The sequence below is a fragment of the Atta colombica genome, unplaced genomic scaffold (genome assembly GCF_001594045.1).
Source record: "Atta colombica isolate Treedump-2 unplaced genomic scaffold, Acol1.0 scaffold2, whole genome shotgun sequence".
In the NCBI taxonomy this organism is placed as follows: Eukaryota; Metazoa; Arthropoda; class Insecta; order Hymenoptera; family Formicidae; genus Atta; species Atta colombica.
This window is the reverse complement of record NW_017259293.1, coordinates 1092389-1107761: the sequence shown is the minus strand read 5'-3', so window position 1 is coordinate 1107761 and position 15373 is coordinate 1092389. Positions and strand designations below refer to the sequence as shown.

General features: G+C 31.7%; 1 protein-coding gene across 1 annotated transcript in view; it reads right to left on the bottom strand.

The window, feature by feature from the left end:
* The window catches only part of LOC108687086 (probable G-protein coupled receptor CG31760), a 99665-nt gene extending 85343 nt beyond the window's left edge, over positions 1 to 14322 (bottom strand). Inside the window, exons 1-11 of the mRNA XM_018192690.1 lie at positions 14186 to 14322; positions 13927 to 14086; positions 13671 to 13815; positions 13472 to 13604; positions 13244 to 13397; positions 13064 to 13173; positions 11973 to 12187; positions 11755 to 11893; positions 11564 to 11669; positions 10569 to 10712; positions 10251 to 10433 (exon numbers count right to left, since the gene is read on the bottom strand). Of these exons, the coding sequence (XP_018048179.1) occupies positions 10251 to 10433; positions 10569 to 10712; positions 11564 to 11669; positions 11755 to 11893; positions 11973 to 12187; positions 13064 to 13173; positions 13244 to 13397; positions 13472 to 13604; positions 13671 to 13815; positions 13927 to 14086; positions 14186 to 14307 (1611 nt within the window). The 5' untranslated portion in view covers positions 14308 to 14322. The remainder of the gene's footprint in view (positions 1 to 10250; positions 10434 to 10568; positions 10713 to 11563; positions 11670 to 11754; positions 11894 to 11972; positions 12188 to 13063; positions 13174 to 13243; positions 13398 to 13471; positions 13605 to 13670; positions 13816 to 13926; positions 14087 to 14185) is intronic.
* Between the last annotated feature and the right edge of the window lie 1051 nt (positions 14323 to 15373).

The following is a 15373-nucleotide window of genomic DNA, read 5'->3' as shown; positions in this document are numbered from 1 at the left end:
CTCAAATGGCTTTCATCTAAACCTCTCCAAATTTTCTTCCCTGATGGTCGGCTTCTCTTCTTCCTTAACTCGCCTATACTCTTTCAATATCATTAATTCAAATCCTATCAATATCTTATCATACATGAGGATACTTGGCATACATTTCGACTCTTCCTGATCTTTGAAGCATCACGTCTCCGTTAAATATAGGGCAGCATATGTCATACTTCGTATGCTATATCCATTTCGTCACATTCTTTCTCTCTCACAGAAAATCCTTGTCTCGCAATTGCTTGTTATTTATTTATTTATTTATTTTTATTATTTTTTGATTATGCTGATATTGTTTACATCCCAAATCCATCGGCCGTATGCTTAACTGGATTTAGCGCATTCAAAATTCGTGTCTACATTTTGTATACAGTGCTAAGAAATTCATCTGATCATAATCTGACATCACTTTCAAGCCTCCGAATGGCTCAACATTTATCAGCACTTTATTCTCCATTATGTTATCTACGTTTAACGTTCTTCATCATGGTTTTCCATATCTTCGAAAAGTACTCTGCCTAAACCAAGATTTTCATTCTAACACAGCTCCTGTCATACGCCATCATTCTATGTTATCGTATCCCCTTCATCGTGCAATTAAATATCAAGCTGTTTTTTCATACGTAGATGTGAAATGTTTTAATCTTCTGTCGAATGATATCAATTCATCCTCTTCTCTTTCTTTCTTTCGTCTCTTTATTGCATGCATTGCATTTTTAATTTTTAAATGTCTTCATTATTATAGTTATTTTTGCATATTCTGACTGTTTGTTTCTCATACTATCTCGCATTCTCAATTTATTATGCTTGTCTAACATAAAAAGCAGTTCAATCCCTTTCGAGTTTGCATTTTTCGATGTAAACTTACTTCGTGTCTTTTTTTTGGCTTTTTATATATTTATATGTACTTATGTTCAAGATTGGGTCTATAAGCAGCAATAATGCTGATGCCGCATCTACTGAGGTTATAATTCATTGCATGATTTTTCTTACTACGTATTATGAATTCTGTCATCAAGAATCTCAATAAAGTTATTAATAATAATAAATAATATATAATAATAATAAATAATATCGTAATTTCTCTTATGAATTATTCGAATCATACTTATTGTAACAGTGGCGTAGTATAATTCTAATATTATATCACAATAGTCAATTAAGCATGTATTTCGAGCGGAGGCGTTATGAGATAACTACGTACTAAGCACGTACGCTCCATTTTGGAGATATTAAGATGAGAAGAAAAGAGTTATTTTGCAATTAATAAATTATTTCATAATGTCCAAAAATAAAAATATTTTATCAAATTCTTCAGATGTTATCAAAAATCCAATTTTGTCACAGATTTAAATTGGAACAATCGATTCGAGAATTTTTCCATACGGTTATTCTATTATTATATATTCTGAACAAGTTGACAAATTGTAAGAAGCACATTGATAAAAATAACTTGTAAGAAATAGTTATAATAGATTTATATACAACTCACGTTAATTTATATAAAATAACGTATTGAATGTCCATCTCAAATGAACTCTAACAATATATGTTAAAGTATTAGGTATTAATTGTTAAAGAAGTAAAGTAAGATATGATACAATGTATAGGTCAAATAGTGTATATCAGTAAAATCTAATGAAAAACGAGTATATTTAAAATTGTGATAAATTATGTTCTTGTATATCAAGTATATAAAAAAATAAGAACTATCCAGCAATTCAATATCTTCCATTAGATTTAAATTATTTTTTTTGTTCCTTTATGTGGATTATTTCCGAGACAGTTCTTTTTCGAAAGTTCTTTTTATGGTCCAAAATTCTGACATTCTCCTTTTCTAGATTTTATTGATACATTCTGTTTAATCTACACATTATATTAGTTACGTCTCATTTGTTTGATAATTAAAATCTAATTTAACATACTGTTAGAGTTCATTTAAAATGAATTCAATATAAAAATAATTTTATAATGGCTTAATAATAATAAACAATGAATAACAAGAAGGGGCTGCAAGCCAGATTTTTATGTATTTCAAATTCTTGGAACATACGTTCCGACCTTATTATTAGGTCATCAGAAATTAAAAAATGTGGAATGCTTCACGGTTTTGTGGTCATCCTTGCGTAGGAGCCATGCTCATCTTCTCTGTATCGACACGCAAAACCGTGAAGCGTTCCACATTTTTTAATTTCTTTATACTGAGGATGGCCGAATAATAAGATAGAATGAGGTATGTTCTAAGAATTTGAAATACATAAAAATATATAAAAATCTGGCGTGTAATCCCTTCTTGTTATTTATTGAATTTAATATGTTATTTTATATATATTAATTAACATGAGCTGTTTAAATCTATTATAATTATGTGACGGTGCGCTTTTCTCGTCCGAATACGAGCCAAGGTTCGAGAAAGCGTGAAAAATCAAATCGACCACAAAAAATATCTTTATTGATATTATATTCGTTATTTGACAAATGATTATTTCATAGGATCTATCTGCCATCATTTGTTGAGAAATGAGAAGTAGGCGCGGTTCGTATGCGAAGATGCCTAAACGTGCGTGGCAGCTGTTATCAAGTGTGTACAAGCGAGTCATTGTACAACGAAGTTGGGATACAATGTCTATATTGGTGGGTACAAGCAGTTCGCGGATGAATACTGGTTGGTCGCTAATATACAGGCTGTTTCAAGCAGACTGCAAATAAGCAGGTCGCCAATATATATAAGCTCTTATGAAATAGATCGCGAGTATGTACAGGTAATTACAAGACAAGTCGCAAATACTGGTCGCGGACACATATGCACAAGGTGGTTACACAGCAATTCCAAGTACAAGCATGTCGTGGATATCTTCAGGCTGTTACAAAATAGATTGTGGATACTGGTCGTTACAAATAGATCGCGGATATGTACAGGCGGTTTCAAGCAGGTTGCAAACACCGACGAACCGGACCGGGAGCACCTGACTGCGTACATATAGGCAGCGCCCATATGTAGTATCGGGAGCACTCGAATAGATGTCAAAGTCGAACGGGAGCGTCCAATCGTGGAACTCGTACACTGGGAGCACGCAGCTGTGAACAAGAGTACGCGAGCTGGAAAGAGCGGAATCTCGATGGAATCAAAGATTAGGATTGGATTGCCGTTCGGAACGATGCTCGAGGAGCATCGTTCGTTCCGAACTTTATACCTCCAGCAAATAGGTGTAATAAAAGAAGGAATCTTTCTACTTATTATAATCATGCATCGCACGCGTGATTATACGCAAGGATTGTTGCGCAAAGCCGGGTATGTCGAACGGTTGGCCCGGATTTAGTGACGAGGAGAGGCGTCGCAACTATTTCTTATAATTTATTTTTATTAATGTGCTTCTTACAATTTGTCAACTTGTTCTACAGAATATAATAATTAACTGTATAGAAAAACTTTTCGAATCAAAAAACTGTTCTGATTGAAATATGTGACAACTGAATTCTTGATAACAACCAAGGAATTTGATACATTATCCGAAAATACATTATCCGCGAAAATTAAAGCCTCACTTCTCACGCCTTCGAAAAATCTAAAATTATGACGCAAGACATCTTTAAGTCATTTCTTAGACGCAAAAAACGTCTTATGACCTGATTTTAGACACTTTTTGTTGTCTACTCTTTAAATGAATATAACTTCTACAAAAATAGTCAAAATGAGACAGCTAAAAAGTATTTTGTAGCTTGAAATCACTAATTTCAAATTTGTACTTTAAATAACTATTTAGCTGATTTTTATTGTCATGTTGCCTTTGTCGGTTGGGAGCACGATGATGTCTGTGTCCTTGTTTAGATCTTTTAAAAGTTGAATTTTTGTGACTCATGATGCCCCCCCACCTCCCCTATACATTCTCCCCTACACAGAATATATCAAAAATCTGGAAAACGGTCGAATGTCTCGAAAGCAAAGCATTTCTTGAAACAAATGTTTCAGATAAAAATTGTAGGATTTAAAAAATGTAGGATATTCACTGATCACATCCGCTTGACCTTGAGTGGTGTCACCAAGGTTAGATCAATGTCAAACTGATTTTTTTAAATAGAACACTCTATTTTCGGTATACCAGAATCTAATAGCTGGTGTCAAGAGCTTTTCAGAACAATATAATAAACCTCCAATCTGACTTTGATTTTGACAAATGTTATACAAGACATGATCCTGAACAATATACAGTAGATTTTAGCCGTCGGATATCTTACATAATGCTAATGCTAGCGGTATTGTAATTTCAAGTCTTATAACTAAAAAAATACTTAATGATAGAAATAACTTTATTATATAATAGTGTTTTCAAAAGCTCTTAATATCAAGTATAGATTTTAGCATCAAAAATAGGGTGTTCTATTTAAAAATATTAGTTTAATGCTGACCTGACCTTGCTATCCAAAGTCAAGCGGATGTGATCAGTGAATAAATCTCTTTAATTCTTATAATTTTCTGAAACATTTTTTTCAAACATGCTTTGCTTTTAAGATATTCGATTGTTTCCGATTTTTGATACACTTTGATACACTCTGTATATATAATATATACATATATATAAATATGTACGTTTTCAAATTTTTTTAAGCGTTTTATGTCCAACCGCATAACTTTTAGTATCGACGCTCAATTTTTGGTGCTGATACCCAAAACTTCGGAGTCAACACACAATCATTTGGTATAGAAATATTTAGTGTCGACACTCAATTTTTGATGTCAACACACAAAGTTTTTGTGTCAACACACAACGTTTGGTGTTGACATCAAAACTTTGGTCGATACCATAAGTTGCATATCAACACCGAAATTTTTTGCATTGACATCAAAAGTTACGTATCGACTCTGGAACTAATTTTGAGTCCGACCCTCAAATGTGGTGTTCACACCTTAAATGTAGATGTATGTCAATACAAAATCGATGATGACACTGAAAATTTGGGTGTTAATATCGAAAATTGAATGTAAACATTCAAAGTTAAATGTAAACACCGAATTTTTAGGTGTTTTTTTCGTAAAAAAATTGTAGATATAACCTAATACCCCATATAACCTAATCTCACGACTACTTTAAAATAGCACTCAATTGCAGATATCCATTCCTTTCAGCTGACTTGATCTCCCAATTGGGAATCATAAATTAGGATCACTTTTTCGCCTCGTGCGCTATCTAATTGGATTTTTTCTCTTACTCATGCTTATAACGAAGTTACAGTTACAAGACATTTTTTTGATAACTTTATTGATAATTGCGTTACTTTTTTTTGGTAACGGTAACGTAGTTACATTTTTTAGTAACGGTAATGAATTTTACAGTCACCTTTTTCGTTACTTTACACACGATTAGACAGGTTCGATTGGACACAAACCATTCACAACGCTTGAAACTAGAAAGCTCCTAGGCATCATCTGTTGTGATTGGTGATCATTGATTTTAAAAAAATTAATGAAAGAGCTTTCACAAAAAAAAAACTTTCAATTTGGATACTCAAATTTAAGTGTTTAGTATCAAAGTATTGATCATCAATATTGGGTGTATGTTGAAGTTTAACCGTCAACATTAAGTTAGTTGATAGTTGAACATCATTGTTGGATGACCATCAAATTCGGTGTATTCATATTCTATACACTGAATTCGATGATCACATCCAACCATGGTTTATGTTCAATATTTGTATATAACTCAATAGATGAGTGTAAATTTTAAACCTTTGAGTGTCATTTTCAAAATTGAGTGTAAGAGTTACTTAAGTCCCGTCGCGAAAAGTGTTAATGGTATTATCAATTCAGATCAATAATAAAATCATTTGAATTAATGATAAAATTATACGGACTCAACAGCATTATCATTATCGAATGATTTTACTACTTGAAGCATTTAATAAGAAAATCATTCGATTAATGGCAAAATATTTTATCATTGGATGTAGTCCAATAGGAATATTATTCGACTAATGGTATATTAGTTGGACGCATTACTTGGGTACGCATCAATAGGAATATCATTCGATCAGTGGTAACATTTTGCCTTTGGATTATTGTCAATAAAAATATCATTCGCCTTGGAAGCTACTCATGTATATGATCCAGTGGTGTTTTCAATGGAATTTTATTAATGGCAATATTTTATTATTGAAGATTTTATTATTGATCGATGATAAAATTTTCAATAGTCAAATATTATTCCAGATAACCAAACGTACGATATCCTACGATATCCGCTACTGTACTGTTACTGTACTATCACGAGATGACGATGAATGACTAAATAACTATATATTGTACAATAGTAACAGTACAAAAAATGTATATGATATTATAGTACAATGTATCAACACTGTATTTGTACTGCATATTGTTTAGATACATCATGGTTTATAATCCGTATCGTATCAATATGGCGTATCACTATTATCGAAGAAGAGAAAGACTGTGGAGACCTCTAATAAAAGACGATATATATGATAATTGGTATTACAAAAGCATATGATTTCCTAATCTGAAAATAGTCGTTGTAACATTAAAATTAAATATTAGATCGTAATTGACTGGATGTTCAGTTAAACTGGACAAATTTCTATCAGGACCATATATTGAATAGATGTATTATAACTATACATCCATGATTAGGTGTTCGTGGATCATCGAAGTGCAGCGGTTTCCATACGATTTCAGAAGTCAAGGATAGCGGATGGCAGTATGCAACCGAATGGGTGATCGCTTTGAAGCATTATAAAATTAGTTCCCGAATTTAGGGAAACATTTTTTTTTATCATAATTTTATGATATGTATTCTGGAATAAGATATTGATCAATAATAATACTCATTTTAGCAATAAAACTATAAAATTAATGTACCATTGACATTACTAGCCAGTGATAAAATATTACCATTGGCAAAAACTCATTCAGTTTACTATAACGTACTATTGAAAACGCCATTCATTTTCAATGAGTTTTTCAATGATACTTTTAATAATAAAATCATCTGTTTTCTTCGCGACGGGGCATTAATCTTTATGGTTGAGTATTAATGCCGAAATATTGAATATGAACACTGCAGATTCATTTCTGAAAAAAATATATTTTAAGTAGACGTGAAATGTCTTTTTGAAAATATCTATTAAGATATGTCACAGCTGTATGTCCATTAACGTTAAGAGTTCGTATATGGATCATCGAAGTAGCAATTCCCATACGATTGCAAAGGTTTAACACTATTAAATGGGATACAAGATTGGATGAAAAGGGCGCTTAAGAAAATAAGCAAATTAACTTCCAAATGATGGGAAAAGCGTTTTTTTTAAATTATAATTTTGTAATGTGTATTTTGGAATATGATGCGAATCAATAATTTAGTAGTAAAACTGAATTAATTAATTTTAAAATAAAGCCTTTTATTTTGATTGTTTTCTTTGGACATTAATCTTCAATTGAAATCTTTAGTTGAGATGATCTGAAATCACATCCAAATTTGAGCGTCCTTTTCGAGTGTTTAACGCCCAAAATTGAAGATTTTTTTTCATAAGGGAGTAACGAAAGTTACGTTTTCAAATAACGGTGAAAAGAGTACTTAAAAAAATCAGAAATAAAAAAAAAGTAACATTAACTTGTTACTTTTTTTATTCAGTAACGAGTAACTGTAACTTGTTATTTCCAAAAAGTACTTCCCATTCCCTAATAAAATATTGACAAGCTTATATGTATACAAGTTGCTTACTCAATAAATGAGAATGGATAAAAAACGGATTCAATTCTTTAGAAAAATGCATTCGCGTACGTTAAAGTAAAACTTTTTCAATTCGAAAGCATTTTTATAAAATTATCAATTATTATAAATTACAATCATCAGGCAATTATAAAATGCGTTATTGCAAATTGAAAAATATAATTATAATTATTTACTCTATATAATTTTTAATTCAAAATTCTGAATTGAAAAACTGCATTTTTTATTCGGAATTTTGAATTAAGAAATATTAAATGCGTTAAATAATTACACAATAATAAACAATTTATTAAGACCGTGTAATGTAAATACACAATAAGTAAGAAACAATGACTATCGATCTAAATTGGATCTTGAGTGCTTTAAATAATTTCGTGTGAATTTATATACCACGTTTATAATCTCTCGAATTACGCACCGAATTAATTTTCCGGACTTTATAGAGAACTGAATTACCTGAATTAGTAAGATCACAAATGAAATTGCTTAGCAATTAATAATTTGATGCTCAAATTGCATCATTTTAAGAAGATGTACTTAATGTACTGAAAATCTGTAAATAAATTTATTGCAAAAAATATTATCTTATTCGAAACACGGATCTCTAAATCTGAAAAATCAATTCGAGAGACTATTCAAGTAGCACAGTAGCTTGCAAAGAGCTAAAAAAACGATTATATGCATTTTTTTAGCATTTTCTTAACGCTTTGTAAACACTATATGCTACTTGGATATAAACGTGATATATAAATTCACATGAAATTATTTAAAGCACTCAAAATCCAACTTCGACTGGTGTAGGCATTGCTTCTTACTTATTGTCAGAGATTCGGACCAAACCGAAATAGGAACCAAAAACCATTTCGAAATTTTTTTTTTATTGAACCGAAACTGAAACCATATCCAAATTTTATGAAGTTTACAATACAATAGCGAACCGTAACCGAATTGGAAAAATTTAAAGTTCTTTCTTTGATTGTCTTTTTGGTTCTTAATTTTCTTTATCTTTATTCTTGTTTTTAATTTCTGTTCCTTTGTCTCATCAATCAATCAAATCATCAATGTTCAATTCAATACCACCATCGTCAGTTGTTTTCCTAATCGAAATGCAAATCTCTCCAAAAAATAATCTCTCCAATATCTCATAATATAATATAAGAAATCTGGCGAGATCGCGAGATCATATCTAATGTAAACTTTTTTTAAAATATTAGCATGTTTTTATTTAGATTTTCCTTACATGTTGCAAGAATTTATTCTAAGTCATGAAATTCAAGAATACATATGTAAACTTTTGTAATAGAGATCTATTTATAAGAATAAAATAAGTTGTAAGAAAGAAGAGAAATGTGCTTAAAATAATTTTTACATAATTTTTGTTCAGAGTTATATAATTAATTGACGTCTCTCTTCGACTAGGCTCTCTGAGCCTAAATTGATGGAGTGAATACTCTCTCTCTCTTTCTTTCTTTCTCCTTTCCCTTCCCCTTTTTCTTTTTAATAAAATAAATTTAAAGAATAAATAGAAGAAAGTAAGCAGAATCGATAAAAACCGTTAAAAAAACCATAATTTTTACGATAATTTTTTTACTGGTAAAAAGAATCGGAACTGAAATCGGAACATTTATTTGATATTTTATTAAATCGGAACCGGAATCAAACCTTAAAAACTCTTTCGGTCCGGATCCCTGCTTATTGTATATTAAAATAATTATAGTTATATTTTTTAATTTACGATAACGCATTTTAAAACTGCCTGATTATTGTATTATATAATCATATAAATGATTAGAAATATATTTTCGAATTGAAAATTCACACAAATGTGTTTTTCTGAAGAACTAAATCCATTTTAATTACTTCTCGTATACTGGATAATGTTAACAGAAAGTTATTTCTTTGCAAGAAAATTATCTTGATGATTAATAAAAATCCTTCATATAAATCGAAGTAAGATTCTTTGTATTAAAATTAATTAAAAAGACTAGTAAATTAGGGCAATTAGGAATCGGCGTTATAATTAGTGCGCTTAAATAATAAACCTTAGTGTCTTAAAATGTACATACATGCATTAATGTAAAATATATTTCAAAACTAAGATCTGTTAGTTATCTAAGCGCAATTACAGCGCCAATTCTTAATTGCTAATTTTACTAAATTTACTTGTTTTTTTAATTAATAAATCTTTTATTTTCTTTTGCTATGAACACATTTAAAACACAAAACGCACAAAACGAGAGAAAGCTTTTTTTTTTCTAAAAATTTTTTCTCGCGATTCTTTTCTTAAAAAATAGAGATTTATCTCAGCAATCTTTAAAATGCTTGTGTAATATAATTAAGTAATGAACAATGAAATAAATTTCTCTCTCAGGAAGGACATTGAAATTTTGTTTCATTTATTTTCAAGTTAGAAAATTCCGTGTGCTCTGGAGTTGCAAGCAACAAAGGGAATAAAATGATTTAAATACATACTTTGAGAATAAAGCTGGCTGTCGAGCTTTTGGCGATGGGACTCTGCCCAGCAGATGGATGCCCATGACTATGACCGTGTGCACTGAAATAACCTCCTAATTTCGGTTTAATGTGTCGGTTATGCATTTCCATGTGCACTATCTTCATGAATTCTATTCGTGCGGCTAATTTCTGAATCTCCTCCTATCACAATACGCAAAAGTCAAGGGTAAAAAAATGGGGTAAAAAAATGAAACTTCAAAATCGAATTTGATTACATTACCGATATTATTTTGCATCGCAAAAATGTATGTATAAGAAAGATATAAACATAAGTACCTTAAGCTCTTCATTTTCCTGATACAAATCTGTTGTCTCCTCCGGTACTAAATCGATTCCGTTCAAGGAAAAGCTTGCAGTGACGCCACGTGCCCTTGCTCGACTATCCCACTGATCTCCCTGGCCTCTCAATACTCTGATTACCTAAATACCCACGCCGATTGGAAATAAATCAATTAATTATCGCTACTTTAAATAAGAAAAGATAAAAAGGAAAAAAAATAAATATTGAAAAGATCGATTTATGTCAAAGAAGGATGTTAAGTTAAGGCTGTTTCTCGGCCAAGATGAAAATTCCGAGACATACACAAATTATAATATCAATTAAAGGGCTACTTAAGCAGAGAATGATATATCGCTTAGCTTGGGGAAATATCGGGAACAAAATGGCAATCGTTATCAAAAACAAAAAAATTAAAAATTGTTAAATAAGATATCAATCCGCAATTAAGCAACAAAAACTGTATTGTTGTTATTTAATCATGATAACTTGATAAGCATGTTTGGTACAAAACTGGAATCGAAATCAAACGATTATTTGTATCGGATTTTTTGTTGTTTATCAATCGCTTGAAAATTCTCTTCTAAATTATATGTGTTTAAGCAACAAAAACATTTGTTACTTAATTTCCAGGACATCTTAATGTCTTAGTTAACAATTTTTTATTAATCAATGTGATAACATTAGCTTTATTAACTTTTTATCACGATTTCTCCCATGTTTCTGATGTTTTCTCGAACGATATATCACTCGATTCTGTTTAAATATTTCTTTAATACGACAAATAATAATAGTACATCTTAGAAGTTTTTCATTTTAACAGTTTCCTAATTTAGGAAACAGAAAACAGTCCTAATTTAGCATCCTCCTTTATGGGAATAAAATTATTTTCCGCACAGTTGTTACAAAATTTAAAAATTAATTTTTTCAGTGTTTAAAATGATAAAATTCAATTATCTGGTTCGAAAAACTTTACTTGTCGTAATTGTCTTACTTTAGGGCCGAATACGAGGAAGACCGTAACGGACGTCGAAAGTTGAGTCCGCAGAAAGCCTAACAGGTATTTGATGTCCGGTCCGGCACGAGGAAATATTAAGAGACTGCGGACAACGTTGTTCTACATGATACATAATGTTTTGTCGCAAGACATATTTTGAATACAATAATTATACATTGACTACGTACTGAATGGCTATCATGGTTATATTCACTGCGGCTATATTGTAAATAGCGTAACTTATCAAACGGGCCTCGTTAAACAGACTCTCCGCGTTTCGTACGTTGTAACATACTTTTATGCCCCAAGCAAGAAAGAGAATTTCACCTTAAAACAGAATTATCAATTATTCACTCAAATTATTTCATCAACTCGTTAAAAATTGCGATTGTTTTTGTATATTTACCGATAGCCAAGCTGTGATCCCACCAGTTGTACGAACACTGGTAAAACTTTAAGTCGTGGTTATCCGCGATTACCTCCGCATAAGGCGGCGCGCTGACAGTCCAAGTTCCAAGATAGATCAGCATTACCAGCAAAATGGGCACCATCCATTGCAACAATTGTTTGTCCGTCAGCTTAACTTTGTGGGCGCTTTTTACCCGATACGTAAGGGAAACTCTGACAAGAGACATTCATTCGATAATAATCTATAATAATGATTTATTAGGACCGTACAATGTGAATACACAATCAAGCAAGAAATGAAACCTATACTGGTCGAATCTAGATCTTAAATGTTTTATAAATACATATGAATTTATATAACCTAATTTATATAACCTAATAAATCGTTTATTATTGTTTATATATGATGTCTAAAAAATGCGTACATTCCTACATCAATTATTACGAAAAATATTACTATAGCCTCGATAATCTCTAAAGACTTAAGACATTCGCACAGAATGTTAAAGATTCGAATTCGACTCCTCGAAGATAATATTTTTCTGTAAATAAATTTATTTATAAATTTTCATTACATTAAAATCTCTTTAAAACGATGGCAATTGAACAACAATTTATTAAGTAGTTTGTCAATTTAATTTGTGCTACTGTAGTAGTTCAGTTATTGTAGTATTTCTATAATAAGTCCGAAAAATCATTCGGTGCACAATTTAAGAGAAAAACGTGATATATAAATTCATGTATAGTTATTTAAAGCACTTAAGATCCAACTTCAATCGATATAAACTTTGCTTTTTGTTTGTATATTCATTTTATTCGATTTTTCCATTATTGCAGGTGGCAATCACGAAAACCGAAATACTGAAAATTTATTGAAGTGCAATACTTATCATTGATTTCTCTTCAAAAAAAGAGCGCAGTAATTACATTTGGGGAAAGAGAGAATCTCTTTCGAGAATCTCTTCATTGCATGAAGAAATTTTCTTGAATGCAAACAACAGCTTTTATTTCGTTTTCCTCAAATCCAATTGCGAGACTTGATTTATACATATTTTCAATAACATGAGAGCGTTTATCATAGTTGCTTACCGCCAAGTTTTCATCAGCAACGCCGTATATGAGACGCAAAATCCCATATGTCTCGTCCACTTTGTGGCAATGCACGAATACATATCGAGAACTGGGAATATAGCAGCCATCTGCAGCAGAATTCTTAATTAGTATAAACTAGAGCAAAAAAAAAGAAAATAGAGCGTTTTTCTCATTTACCTCGAGATACATCAAGGCGCAACCCAGAAGCGTAATAGATAGAAATATCGGGGAAGCTACCTTGAATACTTTTAGTTTACGGTGTTGATACATGTACGCCACTAGAACGATGGTACCAAACGCGCAGAAAATTGAAACGGCTAGTAGTGAGATTCTTAAAAAACAATTTAAAAATAGCAACATGGGACAGAGAGATCAATAAAAAAAGTACAGACATCTTAAAAGTACCTAAACGGCCAGTTGTACGTCGCCAAGCAAGGCTCAGGGCCTTTGCATCTTGCACATCCCGGTGCGCAACGCAGACATAGAAATACCTTCTCATAGGAGTCACTCTTGTTTTCCCTCATTTCCTTCCACGCAGCTATAATAAATACGAGTGAAAGATTAGATGCACAACAACTGACGAATAACAACAAATGATTCTGACCTTCCACAAGAATTCCTTCGAAACCTGTCAGATGATGTCTGATGCTGTAAAAGCCTTGCCTACACTTACACACATACGCGCCTTTCGTCCAACCGGCACCCACTCCATTTTGGTTTACTCGGCTGCCAGGCCCATGATACACGCACTAAACAAAAAATTGATGTTCTCGCTTTTTATTATTTCCGTAAAAATGATAATCGCGAAATACGCACACAGGCTTCTATATAGAAGTTTGTAGTACGTTTACAATATTTACTTGTGTGGTATCCATGTGACACTTGTGAGTGCCCTTAAAAAAAGCTATTTGATTGCTCGAGGCGGCCTCAAATTCGTCATTGTGATTTTGCGTCAGGGTGTCGCATTGATTCACTTCTAATCCACTTATATCAATATCGATGCTGATGAATTCTCGTACTCTTCAATGAAAGAAAACAAAAAAAAACGATAAAATCGATTAGAACGTTTACATGCATAAATCAAACAAATTCTTTTACAAGCAGAAGCTGTATACCAACCCAGGTCGGACATCCAATGGCTTCACGTTGACGCTATATGAGATGAGCCAACGGCGGGTCTTGCAGGAGAAATATGGAATGGTCCACCAACCCCTGTAGGATTCAATCGGCGGTGACTGCATGAATTTCGGTGACCTGAGATCACACGCAAACGCCACAAGCCGCCATAGAAACTTCGATATTTCTTCTAATGAACACGTTCTTTTTCGTGCAACGAGTCATATGCCCAGCACTTCACGGTCATCCTGATATGGCTATGGCCGTTGATCATAACAGCGATAAAAAGTTTTTTAATGTATTGCAAAATCGCAAATTTACATCGTTCGCGAGAGTCTATCGAGTTTCTATGACTTGACGCTCGTTCGGGATGAGGAGTGATGAATGATCGTGGAGCGCCTACAGGACCAGTACGATTTCCTTCTAACGAATTGTCTTGAACATATGGGTCTGTCCATCGTTATCTGAATATTTTTTTATGAATTCACATTTAAAAATTTAAATTTTGAAGTAGTATATAAACTTAAAAATAAAATATTTATTATAAGATTATTTCGTCAAATATTAATGCACGATTACATTTTCAAAAAAGAAATGATTAATATTTTTTTTATTTTTGAAAGAATTAATATTTTTCAAATGTGTAAGTAAATCAAAGTTGTTATATCAAAAATAAATAATTGATACATGACAGACTTCAAGAAATTTGTCACGATTCTTCAGCACCGCTTAACATCTAAATTGATTATATATTAATTAATTAGTTTCAATCAATAATAAGTAAAAAGTCTCTGAGAACCGACGCAAGTTACTGTTGCGAATTATAATTTATTATCTGATACAAATATTAATATAAACGTTTCGACCCACGTTCCTCTTCAGTAATGTGACGTTGTATTAATTATAATAAAAGGTGAGATTTCTACATGAAATGATGTTAGTCGTTTGATCGAAGTACATGGATTTGCTTTTCATCAGTTATAAATCGCATCGAAGTTTTTTGCTTAGGATATTTATTAAATTTCCTGATTTAATTTAAAGACGATTATGGATGGATGTATTTAGCGCTGTTTTAAGTACGCAAATCATGATGGGTCAAAGCGTTTATAATAATATTTATGTATATAATATTTATGTCAGATAAATTATTATTCACAATAACTTACATCGGTTTTTAGAGACTTTTCATTC